Below are 17518 nucleotides of genomic sequence, written 5' to 3' on the forward strand. Positions count from 1 at the left end.
TGAAGGGTTCATGCTAAGACACCCCTGCTGAAGCACAAGAATTTTTCTCCACCCAAGAGGCCAATCACAATACGACACGTGTCAACGTTAGAACAAAGTTCCTAAAGTGCTAGAGACTCTCCTCAACTATAAAAGATCATTCTCCTACATTTAATAACAAATATCATTATTGTACTTAAACCCGTCATTAGAACTCACTAATGATGATTATGCTTGAACCTATGTATTGTGTAAACCCTTCACTATTAATGAGAACGTCTCTACCCTGTGGACGTAGCCAAACTTAGGGTGAACCACCTACATCTTGTGTTTGCTTCCCTATTTGTATCTCTTTACATATTACCCTTACTAGGTGACCAGGGCAATCGAGCGAATGTCACAAACTCGACACTTTACGTTATTCCAAAGTCTCACTAATTTTGTGTATCAACATCATAGATTGTTGTCAAGGAAAATATTTACATCCAAACACCTTCATGCATGAGTAAAGATGGTGGAGTGGAAAAGGGAATCTAGACTCAACACCTTATCTATTGGGATATTGAATCATATGCTTCATGGACCTAAACTTAATTGGGATGAACTGCGGGAGGTGGGAGGAGCTGGGGTGGTGGTCTGAAATGAAAAGGGGGATTTTGTGGCTGCTATGTTGAAGAAACATATGGGAGTCTCCCCACCGCTGCTGGCTGAGGCGCTGGCGGCCAGAGATGCAGCCTGTTTGTGCAGGACTTGCAGGTTGCGAAGGTGGAAATGGAGGGAGACACTGTTGGTGTTGGCCACCTTGCAAAAGGACGGGGAGTGATGCACCTCTGAATGTTTATCGCAGTCTCCGAACAAAATCGAATAGGCTTTTCATTAGAGTGCATTGAACGATATTATGTAGAGGACATTACTTGATTTGTTAACAATATAGCCAATTCACAAGTGCACACACGCTGACACATGACACTACTAGTACCACAGAAACGCCAACTAACAGATACGCTAATCCTATCTCGCGCTGAAGACTGGTTCTGCATCAGCAGTTGGTTGTGTTCTTCTAGTGTATTTGAGAAGCAAACCTTCCGCAGAAAGGCCTGGCACATTCAAGTCCCTAAGAAGTAGATTCAGACAAGGAAAATGTAAATTACTTTTGATCAAAGTCTCAAAAACAGGAATACACCAGAAAAGGAAAAAGGACGATCACAAGAAATACAAACCAACCTGATAAAGGGCTGTAGATCCTTCCACTCCCATTTTGCACGCTCCTTAAAAAGGATGGAGAATCGCTCTGCAGGATTGTAGGGTAGAGATGAAACACTGAAGGCTCGAATCCATGTCTCAGCTCCAAGCTTCTCTATCAAAACTTCACCTTCCAATATGTCAAAACTGGCTGCCATCCCTTCAGGAACCTTACGAACCCATTCCTCCATGAACTTCTTCATCTTCCTCTTCCCATCTCTCAAGATTTCTCTTGCAAAATGCACACATACCTTTCTCTCATCCAACTTCCACATACGACTTGTAATCGCACCTTCAGTCATCTTATTACCAAAAATATGCAAGCAGTGGTCTGCAAGTTTGCGAGGAAAGCCATCTGATTCCAACATATTAACAACATCATCTTGATTAAGCAAAGACAAGGACCAATCATTCAACACTGAATTGTGCAAAAGCATCCTTAGAATTGTGCCCATGTACTTCTCATCTACAATTCTCCAATATCCATTTATCTCCACTGCTGAAAGAGCCCGCAATCCAATCCTTAATTCGTAATCACTAGCTTGAACCTTCTCGATGAGATCATTCCATCTATACAGCCCAGCATTCATTCTCTCCATCTCCTCTAAATCGACCATTTCTATGTCCTCATCAGATCGGTAAGGATTCTGGGAAAGTAGCAACCTTAGCTTGTCAAGTCGGGGAGCAACTTCAACAAGCTCCATGTTACCAGTTGCAATCTTAATGACGGAAGCAACAGATAGTGGGTCATGATAGTTCTCATTGGAACACTTTGGGCTTTCAAAAGTATTATATTGACCTGATGGGGGTATGAGAAAAACAGAATTTGAAGTTCCAACGGACTTCATTGCATAAGTTTTTGACTCCGTGCAGAGGACTGCATCTTCATCAGGCTGTCCTCTAACAGTTACTCTAGAGAAATGAAGAAGAGAAGAAAAGAAATCGCAAATAAGTAACAATAAATAACACTCTACTGACCCAAGAACAAAAGTTCCAGAAAGTAGTTTAATTTATCCCTCACCTTTGGTGGAGGACATCAGGGAGAAGTTTCTGATCAACCTCGAGAAGGATCAGATCATCGTGAGGACCAAAGAGCGGGTGATATGTAATAGGAATTGATGAGTTGGGTTGGAGACTTAGTACTGCTTCTGCACCTGTGCAGCCTGGAGATGGTGGATCCATATTTTTCTCCATACACAGAGAGAGAGAGATAGATGTAAAGAAGAAAAATGGGACTACTGCATGAGAGTCCCAACTTCCACTAGAAAGTATCAATAGTTGAAAGCCAAGATGATGAATAACCCTCGTCGTTTACAGTCAATTGTTGCCTTCCGGACTGAGTTGCCTAAAGTTTAACTGTAAGAAAATGTTTTAGATTCCGTATTTAACGGTGTCAGGTTCAAAAATACGAGCAAAGAAGCTACTGAAACCACTGTAGTTAAGTATAGCAACTTTTTAGGTGCCCTTACTAAATACACTAAAAAATTCCGTTCTTTATACAGCAATCAAATTTGTCATTGTTATGGAATTGTGACAATTAATTATGCAATCTAAACTTGCCAATTAATTAAGAATCGCAGACTAGGCAAGGCAAATTTGTAACGATCAGTCAATTCCAATAACGGGATTAAACCCCCTTGAAATTGCCTACAAATAAACACCAGAAAAAACCACAATTATGCTTCTGGCTACATGCTACAAACCACTAACAATCACGGTTCTCATATCCCTAAAACCCAAAAGGTAAATCCCGATTCTTTTTCCGTTATCTCGTTGTCCTACATTTTCTGAGCAACCAAACATTGCCTGACGGCATTCCAAAAATTACACACAAAAAAACCAATTTGACATTTCTCAAGTTGCAAATTTACATCTTGCACAATCCCCATTTACCCAAACGAGAAATCAGATGACCTTTCTAGCGAAAATGACAAAACAGAGAGAGAGACACTTACATTGCTAGGGCAGAAACGATGAAAATCCAGGGTTTTTGCAGGGTAAACGACGCCGTACCCTGGTTTTCCGACTCGCTAGGGTTTCAAAGTGTGAGGAGAGTGAGGAAGGTGTAAAGAGGTTTATGGCGCGCTTAGATTTCCAATTTCATTTTTTGGCCCGCCTAGAGATGCAACGAAACGACAGCGTTTTCAGGTGCCCCAACAGAAAAATGGATAACCTGGCTGGGCTTGGCCCGGTACACTCCTCTTGATCCATCCTCCTATATTTCTTGTTTTATTTTTGTTTACCTTGTTAATATTTCATTGTTTTACTTAGGTAATTTGCTTCTATTGTTGTTGAAATTGAATATAGCTGAGAAATTTATAGATAGTAGTAGTTCGCAAACCTCTCTAAGCTAACATACGATACAATTTCACTTCAAGGCACGGCCAAAATAAATTCTACCATTTTCAACAGTAACTAATAGGGTGAAGTGTCGATTTAGTCCCTAAATTATCACCTCAATGAAAATTAGGTCGCTAAATTATTTTTTTGGTAAAATAAGTTGCTAAATTCATTAAAAATTGCTAATTTCATTCCTACTATTATCAAAGCTATTTTATTCAATTTTTCATCAACTTAAGTCACTTGACACACTTTAGAGTGAAATACCGTCATTTTCTCGCCTCTAAGCCCTTAACATTTTATATAGGTTGCAAATCTAACGTCTAATTTACCCTCCAAAATTAACTCCATACACTATTTCTTTATGAAAATTACCATATAAAGTTAAATCCATACACTATTTCTTTATGAAAATTTACCAATCTACTCTCCAATGTGTATCACATGCAAATAACATGACTTAAATTGACAAAAATTGAATATAGTAACTTCGAATATAATATTAGGGATGTAATTGGCATATTTTTATAATTCAACGACTAACTTAATTTTCACTCAGGTGATAATTCAGGGACTAAATTGGCAGTTCACCCGAGATTGGTAATTTTTTATAAAGAAATAGTGTATGGAGTTAACTTTAGATGGTAATTTTCATAAAGAAATAGCGTATGAAGTTAACTTTGGAGGGTAAATTAGACATTAGATTTGCAACCTATATAAAATGTTAAGGGCTTATAGGTGAGAAAATGACAATATTTCACACTAAAATGTGTCAAGTGACTTAAGTTAACGAAAAATTGAATATAGTAACTTCGAATATAATATTAAGTATGTAATTGGCATATTTTTATAATTCAAGAACTAATTTTTCTAAAAGAATAGTTTAGGGTTGATTTTCACTCAGGTAATAATTCAGGGACTAAATTGGCAGTTCATCCGTAATTAGTATATTGTTTTATGGAGCTAAGTTCCAAAATATGGAAGAAAAAGTGCTTCCACGAATCTACCGCCCTTCCAATTTTAAGTAAAGGCTCTCCTTCGATCATAAATTGATGGATAAGGAGAAAGACATGAATAAACAGATGATTCACTAATGACAAGAATCGAACTCAAAATGTACCTATAAAATGTAGGCCTGAAATTCGTGTCCAACCACTAGGCAACCCCAATGGTGGTTGATCAAATGCAATGGTTAGGTAAAGCTTAAAATTTGAACTTTAAATCCTCTAAAGTATTTCCAATTATTGGGCTTTAATAAGCCACAGAGAGAGAGAGAGAGAGAGAGAGAGAGAGAACTTTTGGTCCAGATTCCCCTGACAGTTTGAGTGAGGATCCTCAAATCAAATTCGTTCATCGTACATTGTGTGGTCAGAAATTATTGTAATTTTTTTATTTAATATTAAATATAAACAAGTACCTGACGAAAACTGATCGCACGATGTACAATGAACGGATGTGATTGAAGGATCCGGCGAGGATCCTCTCTCTGACAGTTTTAGCTTGGTTTAAGTCTTTGGGTCCACCCTGTGTATATATGCGCTGAAGAAACTGACTCACTCTACCAATTGGCGCGCCTCACTCACCACACTTAACAAAGATGCAACAGTTTGGTCCCAGTGCTAACAACTTTTTCGGTCACTTGTTTTAAGCCTAACGACTCTTTCTTTGATGAAATAGTTGGCATGATTAGGCTTTTGGTTGATCCAACGATCCACAATTAAATTCAATGGCTAACAAAAATTTTAAATATTTTAACTCAACTTTGACCCAAAAAAACCCTATGAATACCTGTGTATTTGTTCTCCACAAAGTTCGCTTTCTTCATACAATTCTTTCATTTTTCTCCTAACGACTCTTTCTTTGATCAAATAATTGGCATGATTAGGCTTTTCGTTGATCCAACGATCCACAATTAAATTCAATGGCTAACAAATTTTATTAATATTTTAACTCAACTTTGACCCAAAAAAACCCTATGAATACCTGTGTATTTGTTCTCCACAAAATTCACTTTCTTCATACAATTCTTTCATTTTTCTTTCTAACCACTTCCAAAACTATTTCATATCATGTGGTGCATATGTGTATGTCTTTAAGACTGGGGTAGGTTGTGTGATTAAATTAGGATAACAAATCATTCTTTAACAATATGGGGCTTAAAAGCCATAACCATTAGATAAAAAAGTTGTTTCTAGGTTCTGGCTTGATATTCTCTTGCTTAAAATTTTAAGCTTTAACCCAAAACCATTGCACATGGTCTAAGGAGATGTAACTTTACATTTATAAGCTACCGTCATTTGGCTAAGGAATGCATCCCTTAAATGCCTTTTTTCAATTCTAATATAGAAGTTAGTTGCATTTGAAATAATACAACTATTCAATACAACTAATCCATCAAAAGTTAGAACTGACACATTTCTTATTCGAACAAATAAATTATAATAAATTTGCCACGCTCTAATTCCGAGATACGTTCGGGATCGACACGTGACGTCACTATATACCTGTTCATCTTTCATGCCCTCCAAGACATGACCAAAACATAAATCAATGGTTTAACAACGCAGTAACTTTCCTTTTTATATCATGGCTGCATCTAACCTCTATGATAGACTACCCTAAAATGGGATCAAACCATTCGTAGTTCACCCTTCATTAGACTCCGACATTTATCATAGTATGTTCTAAAAGAAAAGCATAGAATTCCCTAATCACTTAATGGAACTCGACAAGCATGATTTGTTAGATTCCATACTACATAAAGCAACCATTTCACGACCAAGATTGTCAATTCGTCATTCACACATATCACAATGCTTTCCAACACAGATTCACAATCATAGCAATTAATTGATTCAATGACTCAAGATGCATAATTTAACTACGTTAATTAATCAATAAAATCAAGTATCAATCCACGAAGTTTTACAAAGCAACCTGGAGTCCAAGGAATAACATTGTAACCCAAATTTACAAACACAAATGTTTACCATGAGTAAGTTATATTCACTAGAATCTAGGGTTCAAGGCTAACTCAATGGAACCAAACAAGAGCTAGGACTCCGGACCACTTAATGGAACCCAACCAGAAAGCGATCATCCATCGCGGATTTACCAACCACTCTATACAATCCTATGTAGGCAATGATCAACCATCATGGATATACAAGGCACAATCACCTAATCCACTTGGAAGATCTGTACATTGGATTTTCGATCCGTAAATTCCTAATATCCTCAAATATTATGTTTAATTACATACTATAATTTTGTGACAATCCAACGGTCGGATCTTCGCCTACCACAAAGGTCAAGTGGTTGTCATTTATGAAATTGTGCTAAAACGATTGGATCTCATCAAGCTAATGTCAAAAACGGATTAAGGGTATCGACATTAGCCTAGTAGACAAAGCATTTCGTCAGGCTCATGCGTCGCCACCATACGCGACAGTCAGCAGCTATGACTTGCCGAAATTTCTTACCAACTCCAAAATGACTCAACTTTCACCAAAGTGTACACTATAACTAGTGGAGTAACTTTCAACTTCGCATGAGATTGGTTATGGATGGAAGCGGCGAAAATCACCAAGAACCATCAGATCACTGGAAAAAATGGTAGCCTCGCCACACGCTACACCAACGAACAATCGGAAGGTTAGGTTTTGCTCCTGGGACTGTGCCTTGTCAAATGATGGTGTTAGTTGCTAGAGTGTTCAACAAAACTGGAAGATCGTTGCCCGTAGAAAATTCGAGATTTTCACGGCTTTGAGCTGCCTTTTGTGGCGACCAAATGAAGTAAAACTTGGGTGGGTTCTATTCGTGGCACCGAGAGCAGTAGAATGGTGGTGGTGGTGACGGTGCTCGTTGCCGGAGTTTCCGATAAACTCACTTAGGAAGCTTAGATGGGAAACAGGTCGAAGGCAGATATCCGAGTCATGAAAGACAAGCGAGTTCATGGGATTGGTCTAGGAAGAGGGAGGGCCAATCCAGGCCACCCACGTGGATTCCTTATATGGAATCCCTTATCCAGCCCACTTACCCAAATAAACATTGTGTCAACTGGGATATGGTTAGGGAACAAAAAGTGTAGAGGATTGTCATGTCATATGGTGAGTGGAACCGATATCAAAATAATAGTTCAAATCTGACAGATGAGTAAATTGAACTCTGGCAAAAGGATGAGCGATATTAGGCCCATGGGTACTAGTGAGGACATGTTACGAGGGTGTGTTTAAAGGTGTAGCATGTAGAACACCATCAACAATAGCAAGACTGGTTGCCCCAGGCTAAGTGAGTTGTTGCAAGACCTGAAATTCATGTCGTGTTTATCGTGTTTATGTTATTATGTCGTGTAACACTCAGTAAAATGAAAGGATAATATGACTCGATTCGAACTTGATTTGGTAATACTAACGGATAATATGACTTGACTTGTTTGACACCCCGACCTAGAATGTCCACCTAGACTCCGAATCGAGTTGTGCTGGCCGATACCAGGAGGGTGACGAAGCCATAAAATGTAGTGATGTGGAAAATGTGAATAAATTTAAACCTAAAAGTGCCTAAATATAAGAGTGCGCTTATGAGTATGAATGAACCAATTTCACATGTGATGTCAGAGTATAAGTAAAGTACAACAAAGTAGAATGAGAACTATACCATCGAAGGTAACCACCTATACCAAGATTTGCCAAGAATCATTGTTGACACGAAAGCTCAGCACCAAAAACCTGGAAGGGCAAAAAACAAAGGTCAATGGGCCTAAAAATAAAGTTTTTATAAAAACCTTTTTGAAACATTATAACCCATTGCCGTAAAACAAGTATATTTTTCAAAATATACATACTACGTATAGTATGAAAATACTTATCGTAGCCTGCAATATCTCAAGAATTCAATACATCACAAAATTCGTAAATAGGCATATAACTTATAGTAATCACAATATCTCACAGAAATAAACATGTCACATCGAGTGCTCATCTACATATGTTGACACTCGAGTTCATGCAAAGGTATTATGACATGAACATGACTGGGTATAATAATGATTTACACTTTAGTACTACAATCACATGAAGATTGGCGCTATGTGCATCACATACAAGTCCTAATTGCCTGTAGCAATTTAGGACAAGACGGGCACCTACAATGGATCTAAAGTAAGTGTACGGTGCGATGTGAGACCATCTCCAATGGTTGGGCTAAAAGCCAAATATTTTAGCCCAGAAACAACTTTTCTGCTCTAACCGTTATGGTCTAAAATTTTAGCTCGGGATTATAAAAGAATGAACTTAGGCTATTTTTTTTCTTAAATTAAATTTAAAAAAAAAATAAAATAAATATGTAGACTATCGTAAATTAATTTTATGAACATTTTAATCTAAAAAAATTTAAATTCCGATAAATATTGAAAAATCACTAAATTTTCCACAAAGTAAGCCTTTAACTTTTACCAATCTTTCAACCCTGGGCTAACTTTCAATTCACCAACCTTTCAACACCAAATTTTCAATTCATCAACCGTTCAACACCAAACTTTCAACTTTCACCAACCGTTCAACACCAAACTTTCATCAATCATCCTCTATATAAACATATGTCCAATATTTGTTGATCACACAACCTTTCAACCTTTAATCATTCTCTATATTCACCAATATTTCGACTTTCAAAGAGTTTTTGTTTCCTAAAAATCCTCAATATCTCATCAATGGGTGATAGAAGAAGGCGTAGTATGACAATGTAGATGGCACAATACCAAGCAAGGATGGAGATTGAGGATGCATAATTGTTCAACGCCGAAGTTGAACTTATCAACTCGTTTATGCAATCTGAGCACCATGGTGAATCTAGCCATCGTTGTTCTGTCATGGGGCGTTCATATGTGCAGCGTGATAGAGAAGAGTGTCATGATCGAATGATGAAATATTATTTCATCGAGCGTCCAAGATTTCCTGCTCATGATTTTCGGAGGCGGTTTCGGATAAGGAGAGAGCTTTTTGAAAGCATATTGAATGCAGTTATCAATCATGACCACTACTTTGAAATGAGGGTAGATACCGCAGGTTGACAAGGTCTATCACCTCATCAGAAGCTCACATCTGTTTTTCGCATGCTAGCTAATGGATGCTCCGCAGACTCAACTGACGAGTATTACCGACTTGCAGAAAGTATTACTATTGAGAATCTGAAGCGCTTCTGTAAGGCAATTGAAGGCATATATGGAGCCACATACCTCTGCAACCCAAATCGTGAAGACTTGAAGAGGCTTCTACGTAAGGCAGAAAAAAACAAGCTTCCCTGACATGATAAGAAATCTCGATTGTATGCATTGGGAGTGGAAGAATTGTCCTACTGCTTGGGTTTGCCAATTCAAAGGCCGTCATAACAAGCCAACCATCGTGCTCGAGGTTGTGGCGCCTTATGACACATGGATTTGGCATGCTTTTTTCGGCGCTCCTGGATCAAACAACGATATCAACGTTCTTTGGTATTCTCCTTTATTCGATAATGTTGTCAATGGATGGGCACCAGAATTTCGGTACAAGGTAAATGGTAATAGGTATGAGCTAGGTTACTACCTAACTGATGATATTTATCCTAGTTGGTCTACCTTTGTCAAAAGTTTTTCTCATCCCGATAGTGCAAAGAAGAAATTATTTTCGCAGAGGCAAGAGTCTTACAGGAAGGATGTGGAGAGAGCGTTCGGGATTCTACAAGCTTGATGGGTCATTGTTAGAGAGCTTGCATGATTTTAACAGTCCGAAGACCTCCATTCAATCATGATGACGTGCATAATTTTGCACAACATGATTGTGGAAGATGAGTACATTGAAATTGAAGAAGATTCAGACGAAGATGTGGATGATGACCAACCAACACATGCAAAAGTTATTGCAAGAGATGTTGAATATCTCGCTCCAACCACATATGAGACCCGACAGGATAGGGTCACCTTGAGTGAGTATATGAGACGTTTAAATAGAATTCAAGCTCCTCAATGTCATGACACACTCCGTAAAGATTTGGTTGAGCATGTATGGCGCCGAGAAGTGAACGTTGATGATGTTGGTTAAGCATTTATGTAATAATTTTAAGTGTACTATGTTGTTATTTTCTAGTAATAAATTTAAGTGTCTTTTGTGCAAAATATTTTGTCTAGTACATTGGATAAATGATTAAATGGAGGTTGAATTATTGAAGGCATCTATTCTACATCAAAGTGGGGAATAATAAGACATAAATTATTGGATAATTAATAAGACATAAATTTAATAAAGTACATAAACTTAATACAACTGATAATTCACAAACCACAATTAATAAACTTAATTAATAAAGCACATAATTCATACACTACATAAACTTAACAATCATATCCACCATCTTCACTTGGTGATGGACTTCATTGAAATGTTGGGATATAGGTTTCAGAAGATTCATCATCTTGAAACATACTCCTTGAGGCAGACTTTCACATAATTTCTTTTTGCTTACCACGTAAGAACTTCTTCCTCTCTGGAGTGTATTTGCTGAGGTCCTTCATCATGAATTCAATTTCAAACCTGTTTTCCTCCCTATCCGAGATTTCCTTCATTTGCAAACGCATTCGGGCCACTTCTTCTTGGTGAGCACTATGAATTTCGTTCAATTTTGAAATTCCGGTATCAAAGTGTCCACTCATCAGATCTTGGGACTTCCCTTTTCTCTTTGCTTCCTTTTGCTTATCTATTTCTGGGGGCCTTGCAAAAGAAGGAGATGGGGTCATTTCATCAACACCTTCATCTCCGGCATTTGTCTGTGCAGCTTCACGTTGAAATAATCTTCCCCATTGTTGATCCGCATCGGTTCCCCACCTTGGACAATCCTTGAGGATGTCCCAAGCATGTTGCAACTTAAAAACTTGATTTTTTGGTGTTACTCTTGTCTTGTAAATTTTCATTGCTTTGTCACCCTATGCAAAAAATGCATAAAAATAATTAGTTGCAACATAATATTATGTACATGACAAATAAAATATCAAGAACAAAACTCACAATTTCTATGGCGCTCATCCCACTAGCCATGCCAACCACGGCTCTCTCCAAGCTTCCCTTCCATAAAGTGCATGCTTTGTTGATAGTCTTCCACCGATCATAAACACCACCATCATCCCGCCTGCTGTCATTGCAGTTTTCTTGAAACTTTGCAATGATTTTATCCCACAAAACCTTCTTATTTTGATTAGTGCCAACTGCACCATCTTCGCTAATAGAAACCCATGCCAAACATAGAGCAACATCTTCCTTACAAGTCCAATTACGACCTCTAATATGCTCTCTTGCCATGTTGAACAATTTGGAAATGGAAAGAAATGGTAGAAAGATAAATTGGAAGAATTGTAAGAGAAATTTGAGTTTTGTGTGGATATTTGAACAAATACATACGCATTTATAGAGTTTTTGGGTGAATTTTGAGTTAAATTATTTTAGCCATTAGATTTAAATTTGGGCCATTAGATTTTTTTTTTTATCGTTAGATTTGATTATATTTGATCTCAGCCGTTGGATTCAATGTATTTTAAAATAACATATTTTAAAAAATCAAATTTGAATCTGGACCGTTGGATCAACCAACGGTCCATGAAAAGTAGCCATCGGATTGAAAATGTAGCCGTTGGAGGTGGTCTGGGTGGCCTACAAACCGCTGACAGCGGGGCCCACCCTGTTAGGAACGAATTGCTTACGCTCTGCGTGGGGTGCGTTGGAGCATGAACGGGCCGAGACTGGCCCAATGGCCAGCGAGTCCAGTCGCAGGGGGGGGAAGAATTTTGGGGGGTATTTGGCCCAACTTTAACATTTGGCATTTAGCCCAATGTTTTAGCATGGGTTGGAGATGGTTTTTGGGTTGGGGGGGGGATGGGGTAATTTAGCGTTTAACCCACCATTGGAGGTAGTCTGAACATACACTTAAAAAACTGGTCTTGGCTCGGGCAAGTACAACACCATTGTAGCACACGATGAGCATAGAATATAATTATGATCTTATAATGGTAAACCGATAATTCTAATCAACCATAACACTATTCATGGCCACAAATATAATTAAAGCATCCCATAATAGTACATATACATGTGCATCCTGCAGGATTCAGAATAATTTCGTAAATTCCGTCATTTCGCAAATTCTTATAAACATTAGTCTAATCTAGGAATATGTAGGAAATTCTTTTTCAAATTTATAAATGGAAACTAAATAAATATATAATATTTAAAAGCAAAGACCCACTCACAGATACTTGTGAGGTTGCAGCCGTTAGAATTAGGATAGCCGGAGTCTCCGATAGTAATCGCACCTAAGCATAATATTGGGACCCATTAGTAAGACTCCATTAAGATAATTAAATCTGAGAAAACGGAGTGCATATTTGGAATCAGGGCGTCAAAATACGTTAAGGAGGGTTCTCGGCAAATTTTGTAAAAAGTCAACGATCAACCCTAAAAAGTCAACCGAGATGCCGACGTAGTCGATTATATTAAAACTTTGGAATTTCACTAAATGGATGCAAAAAATGGACTCGGGGCGTCGAAATTAGCCTAAGAGGGTTTTTGAGAAAATTTCAAAGAAGTTAACTAACTTTCAACAGTTGACTTTAACGGAATATTCTATCCTCAAACATAATATTTTGTTAAAGTTAAAGGAATATTCCATCCTCAGACAGAATATTTTGTTAAAGTTAAAGGAATATTCTAGGAAAATATTCCCTCTAAAATCTAAAATGGACCTGGGTCGGTCCGGGTTAGGGTAAACGGGTCGTGGGCTTGGGCTGGTTCCAGTTTTTTTTTTCCCAGTCAAGTTGACCTGGTCCCTGTCTCGGGTCCGATCACCAGAATTTGGGCAGTTATTCTAGAGCTCCAAATGAGCTCAAAAATCAACCATTTTTCACACTTTTCCTACCAAAATGAAGAAAAACGAGTGTAGTGTAGGACTATACCTTTTCCCGAGCGTGGCCGGAGTTGGTCAGGAGATTGGTCTAAAAGTGGTTAGTTGACCATAATTTTCATTTCCCACAAGACTGGAAAATTTCTCCCCGATGTTCCTGCGTTCCTAGGTTCACCAAGACGACATTCATGGTTAAATAGGATTAGATCGAGCTATAAGAAAGGTTTGACGAGTCTCGAAGCCTACCTTGGTCGGGGACGGAAGAAACTCGTCGAAAAAAGTCAAATTGATACAAACTCTTCCTCAGTTCGTACACGCCAAGAGAGGTCAGTTCTCGAATGGAGGTTAGTAACTGGTACTATGATGGTGGTTCAGTGGTCAGAGGAATCGTCGGAATGACGATGTGGTGTGGCGGTGTTACTGTTGCACCCTCTTGGTGCAAACAGATGAAGATGGAAGACTTTGAGATGAGATAGTTTGAGAGTGTAGGGAGTAGGGTGAGGTGGTGATCTGGATTTTGACACTCGTTGAAGTGGTTGGCGGTGGTGGGTTGATGCTCGTTGTTTTAGTGAGGGTGGTGTAGTATGGCGCGAGCTCTGCACTTGTAGAAAGAGAGAGATGAGACAGAGCTGAGAGGGGAGAAAGAGTGAAATGAGGGAAGGATAGATGAGGTTGTAGCAAATGAGTGGAGAGTTGAAAAAAAAGAAAGGATTTCTAGGGATTGGGAGACACGGAAAAGAGTAGAGGTGTGGGCCCCACGTGGCTCACAAAACAAGCCACAAAATATCTCTAAACATGAAATTACCAAATTGCCCTTCGCGTTCGTAAGTCAGTAAAATCTCTATCGTAATTCCAAATTCGACTACGCTTGTGTTCACGTGTTCGTATCGTTGAGTACTACACAAATAATCCCATAAACAATAGATTTAAATTTAAATGTTGATTGTTGTTTATGCTTATACTCCATTCTTCTTCGACCTACTTCAAGCCTTGGGGTAAAACTCAAATTTTAGTTTCTAAACCTATCCCAACTTGCTCCAAACCTTAGGCCAAATATGAGTTTTAACCCAAAACTTATTTTTGGGTCAAATTTAGCCCATGATTCCCCCTTGGGTTAGTAGGCTAGCCTATCATATATGTGTATTTTATTTTAGTTTTATATTTATAAATTCATTAAATCTAAAGGTCAAGATCTAATATGATCAAATCTAACAGTAAAAAAATAAAATAAAAAATTTAACGGTTTAAATTCAAATCCAACGGCTAAAATATTTTAAGATAAATTCTTCCATATTCTTTCATAATGTTCCACGAGTTTCATGATGTCGGTTTAGTGATTTTTCAATATTTATCGGAATTTAAATATTTTTAGGTTAAAATGTTTATAAAATTAAATTAGTATAATCTACATAATTTTTTTTTTTGTTAAAAAAAAGTTACTTAAGGAAAAAATTATCCTAAATTCATTCTTTAATAATCTTGGGTTAAAATTTTGACTCAGAAGGGTTAGAGCTGAAAATTTGTTCTTGGGTTAAAAAGTTTAGGTTTTAATCCAAGAGTTGGAGATGGTGTTACCGAATTTCGTTTTCCTAGATCTTCTTTTATGAAAACATGATCTTTTAGCTAATGCAGAATGATGAATGGTTCAAACCGTTGATATTACATTCAGATTTTTACAGTTAGTGAAAATATTGCTCGGAGTTTATAAAGTCTCTAAAAACTATATAACATTGACTTCTATTTCAATTCATTGTAAACATCGGAACGTGATATCAACGATCTAACCGTTCATTTATCTGCATCCGCTAAAAGATCATGTTTTCAAAAAGAAAATCTGAAAAACAAGGTCCGGTGAGAAGAATATAGCGTAAATGACAATCGACGGTTAAATATAAATCTAAGGTTTATGAATTATAGTGTCGAATTTCAGAGTTGACCCACTCATGAAAGTTGTAATGCTTATTATTACGAGTGATTTGTATTTATTTTTTGTTATAATTTTCATACTTCTAAATTGAATGTTATGAATTTTTATTAATTTTGCATCAAACAATAAACACTATTCATGAGGGTTTGGAAGGTTTTAAAGATCCAAACAACAATGTAACTATCATCAAAACGTAGAGGATGCAATCATCAGCGCTTACATATTTTTTCAAATTTTCACACTTGTAAATTAGTTAATTTGAAAGTTTTAATGTGCTTTGATTTTAGTAATTGCTTTAGTATTTTTAATGTGCTTTGAAATTTTTTAATCTCACTTATGTGAGATAAAAAAAAAACTATATTTATTCTAGTAAGATTTTTTTAGTAGTTTAAAATTATCAAAACTAACTTTTTTTATCAGGTTGAAACGTGTTAGCTGAGGATAAACATGTTAAGAACCCGTTATTAACAGGTTATTAAAGTGTGATCTAATAACAATCCGATTAATTAACATATTGACTTGAAATCCCTTATTTTATGATCTGATCCGTTAACGTTAATAGGTTGTGTAAGAAACTATTAAGTTCTGCCACTGGACAAAGGGAGAGAGGTGGGCCAATCGCAGTGGGTCTGCTGTTGCGAGTTGTGGCAGCTGCTGTTGGGCCAAACACTAGGGTGATGTGGCCGGGCCATTGCTGCATGCCGTTGAGATAGACTAAAGGGTGATGCCATGATGACTAAATAAATAGGAATCTTGAAGAACTAAATGGCAAGGAACCGCGACGAACTAAAGGACAAGGGAGAAAGAGGTATTTAAGACTAAAGGGGGTAGTTGAAAAAATTCCTCATATATAGCAAATTTCCATTTGATGAATGAAACAAAAAAATATATCAAAAATGCTATTTTTATCACATATATGTACCATGATATACCATTTCTCTAAAAAGATATGGGACCTAGTTTTCAAATAGAGAGAAAAAAATGGCTCTCTCTCCCTCGTCCCCTCTGCCCTTTTTCGAACCCTCAGCTCTACATCTCTACTCACTCACTCCAAATTACAGTTAGCTCTTGAAGGAGTAATCTTCCCCTTCGCCCTGTGTTTTGTTACCTTTGTGGTTCAATTAGTGAGACTTTGTGTCGTAAACGGTGCTTCTCTTTGGGTTGGCTTGGGATGCTGTTTTTGGCGTAGTTTTGTTACACTATGACCTACCCATTGATGAAGAATACATGGATTATCTTTCTATTGAATTTGAAGCTAGTTTGGATATGGAGGAAAAATGCTTAGAATCAGTCCATTTGGTGGGTCTTTTGGTTGCAGACCTAGAACAATCCCAAATTGTTGTGAAGGAAGTTCTTCGAAATCTATAAAGGAAAATGGGTAACGTCAAGGCCCCTCATGCAAAGGCCAACGTTTATTCCATTAAGGTGGGGGACGAGATAGTGGCGTGACAGGTTCTTGCACTGCAACGAATGCTCGTATGTTGGGTGCAAAGCTTGGTTCGATTATGGAGGTGGATGATCCAACGGTCATTGGTTTTCGAGGTTTTCTACAAATTCAGGTGGATATCGACACCACTAGGCCCTTTCTCACTAATTTCAGTATGTCGTGTGCCATTCGAGGTAATCGAACCCTCTTTCTAAAGTATGAAGATTTGGAAGATTTTTGTTTCATATGCGGACGATTGGGCCATGTTCGTAATTGTCAATGAAAACCTCCAGTTAGTAAGGATGGTGAGAACAAATTCAACCATAGTCTTCAAGTTGCCTCCATATTAAAGACATCTATATGCCTCTTCCTTGACCGTGAGCGGCCGGCGACCGTTGCGGGAAATGACTCTCAGTGGTGGAGGAATTGGGATTTGAATCCCACTGATGACGTGGTGAATACGTTAAAAAATGTAAATACTAGACCTGGACACGTGGATATAATCCTCACTAGGGTAGCTATGAATCATAGTCATTCCCGCAAAGAAAAGGAGATCCTATCTCCCCTATCTATTCTTAATGTGTGCTAAAAGTTTTTCGGCTGTCATCAATAAGGCGTAATAAATGGGTGCACTGCAGGGGGTTACGATCTGCCCAAATGCTCTGACCATCCACCATTTA

General features: G+C 37.7%; 3 protein-coding genes across 3 annotated transcripts; 1 reads left to right on the top strand and 2 right to left on the bottom strand.

Annotated features, from left to right (window-relative positions):
* Positions 1 to 836: 836 nt before the first annotated feature.
* Positions 837 to 3317, bottom strand: LOC137735335 (zinc ion binding protein). Its single transcript, XM_068474755.2, has 4 exons — positions 3177 to 3317; positions 2243 to 2577; positions 1204 to 2133; positions 837 to 1093 (listed from the first exon to the last, which is right to left on the bottom strand). Exons 2-4 carry the CDS (start codon positions 2413 to 2415, stop codon positions 991 to 993), a joined length of 1206 nt encoding a protein of 401 aa, XP_068330856.2. The 5' UTR covers positions 2416 to 2577; positions 3177 to 3317; the 3' UTR covers positions 837 to 990.
* Positions 3318 to 9433: 6116 nt separating this feature from the next.
* LOC148695516 (uncharacterized) lies at positions 9434 to 10289 on the top strand. The gene is made up of 3 exons (XM_088697208.1): positions 9434 to 9629; positions 9702 to 9839; positions 9943 to 10289. Exons 1-3 carry the CDS (start codon positions 9434 to 9436, stop codon positions 10287 to 10289), a joined length of 681 nt encoding a protein of 226 aa, XP_088553334.1.
* A 749-nt stretch (positions 10290 to 11038) lies between these two features.
* LOC148695517 (uncharacterized) lies at positions 11039 to 11630 on the bottom strand. Its single transcript, XM_088697195.1, has 2 exons — positions 11601 to 11630; positions 11039 to 11518 (listed from the first exon to the last, which is right to left on the bottom strand). The coding sequence occupies exons 1-2, from the start codon at positions 11628 to 11630 to the stop codon at positions 11039 to 11041; spliced, it is 510 nt and encodes a 169-aa protein (XP_088553321.1).
* Between the last annotated feature and the right edge of the window lie 5888 nt (positions 11631 to 17518).

Source organism: Pyrus communis, chromosome 7 (assembly GCF_041283825.1).
Source record: "Pyrus communis isolate YQ-2024b chromosome 7, ASM4128382v1, whole genome shotgun sequence".
In the NCBI taxonomy this organism is placed as follows: Eukaryota; Viridiplantae; Streptophyta; class Magnoliopsida; order Rosales; family Rosaceae; genus Pyrus; species Pyrus communis.

What these genes read in the sequence shown, in the direction of transcription:
- LOC137735335 (XM_068474755.2), bottom strand. Translation starts at nt 2,415, where the DNA reads ATGGAGAAAAATATGGATCCACCATCTCCAGGCTGCACAGGTGCAGAA. An exon ending in CCTGATGTCCTCCACCAAAG is followed by an intron (nt 2,134 to 2,242) that starts GTGAGGGATAAA and finishes TCATTTCTCTAG; the next exon opens with AGTAACTGTTAGAGGACAGC. An exon ending in GATCTACAGCCCTTTATCAG is followed by an intron (nt 1,094 to 1,203) that starts GTTGGTTTGTAT and finishes TCTACTTCTTAG; the next exon opens with GGACTTGAATGTGCCAGGCC.
- LOC148695516 (XM_088697208.1), top strand. Translation starts at nt 9,434, where the DNA reads ATGGGGCGTTCATATGTGCAGCGTGATAGAGAAGAGTGTCATGATCGA. An exon ending in AATGAGGGTAGATACCGCAG is followed by an intron (nt 9,630 to 9,701) that starts GTTGACAAGGTC and finishes GATGCTCCGCAG; the next exon opens with ACTCAACTGACGAGTATTAC. An exon ending in AGACTTGAAGAGGCTTCTAC is followed by an intron (nt 9,840 to 9,942) that starts GTAAGGCAGAAA and finishes GCCAATTCAAAG; the next exon opens with GCCGTCATAACAAGCCAACC.
- LOC148695517 (XM_088697195.1), bottom strand. Translation starts at nt 11,630, where the DNA reads ATGGCTAGTGGGATGAGCGCCATAGAAATT. An exon ending in GGATGAGCGCCATAGAAATT is followed by an intron (nt 11,519 to 11,600) that starts GTGAGTTTTGTT and finishes TTTTTTGCATAG; the next exon opens with GGTGACAAAGCAATGAAAAT.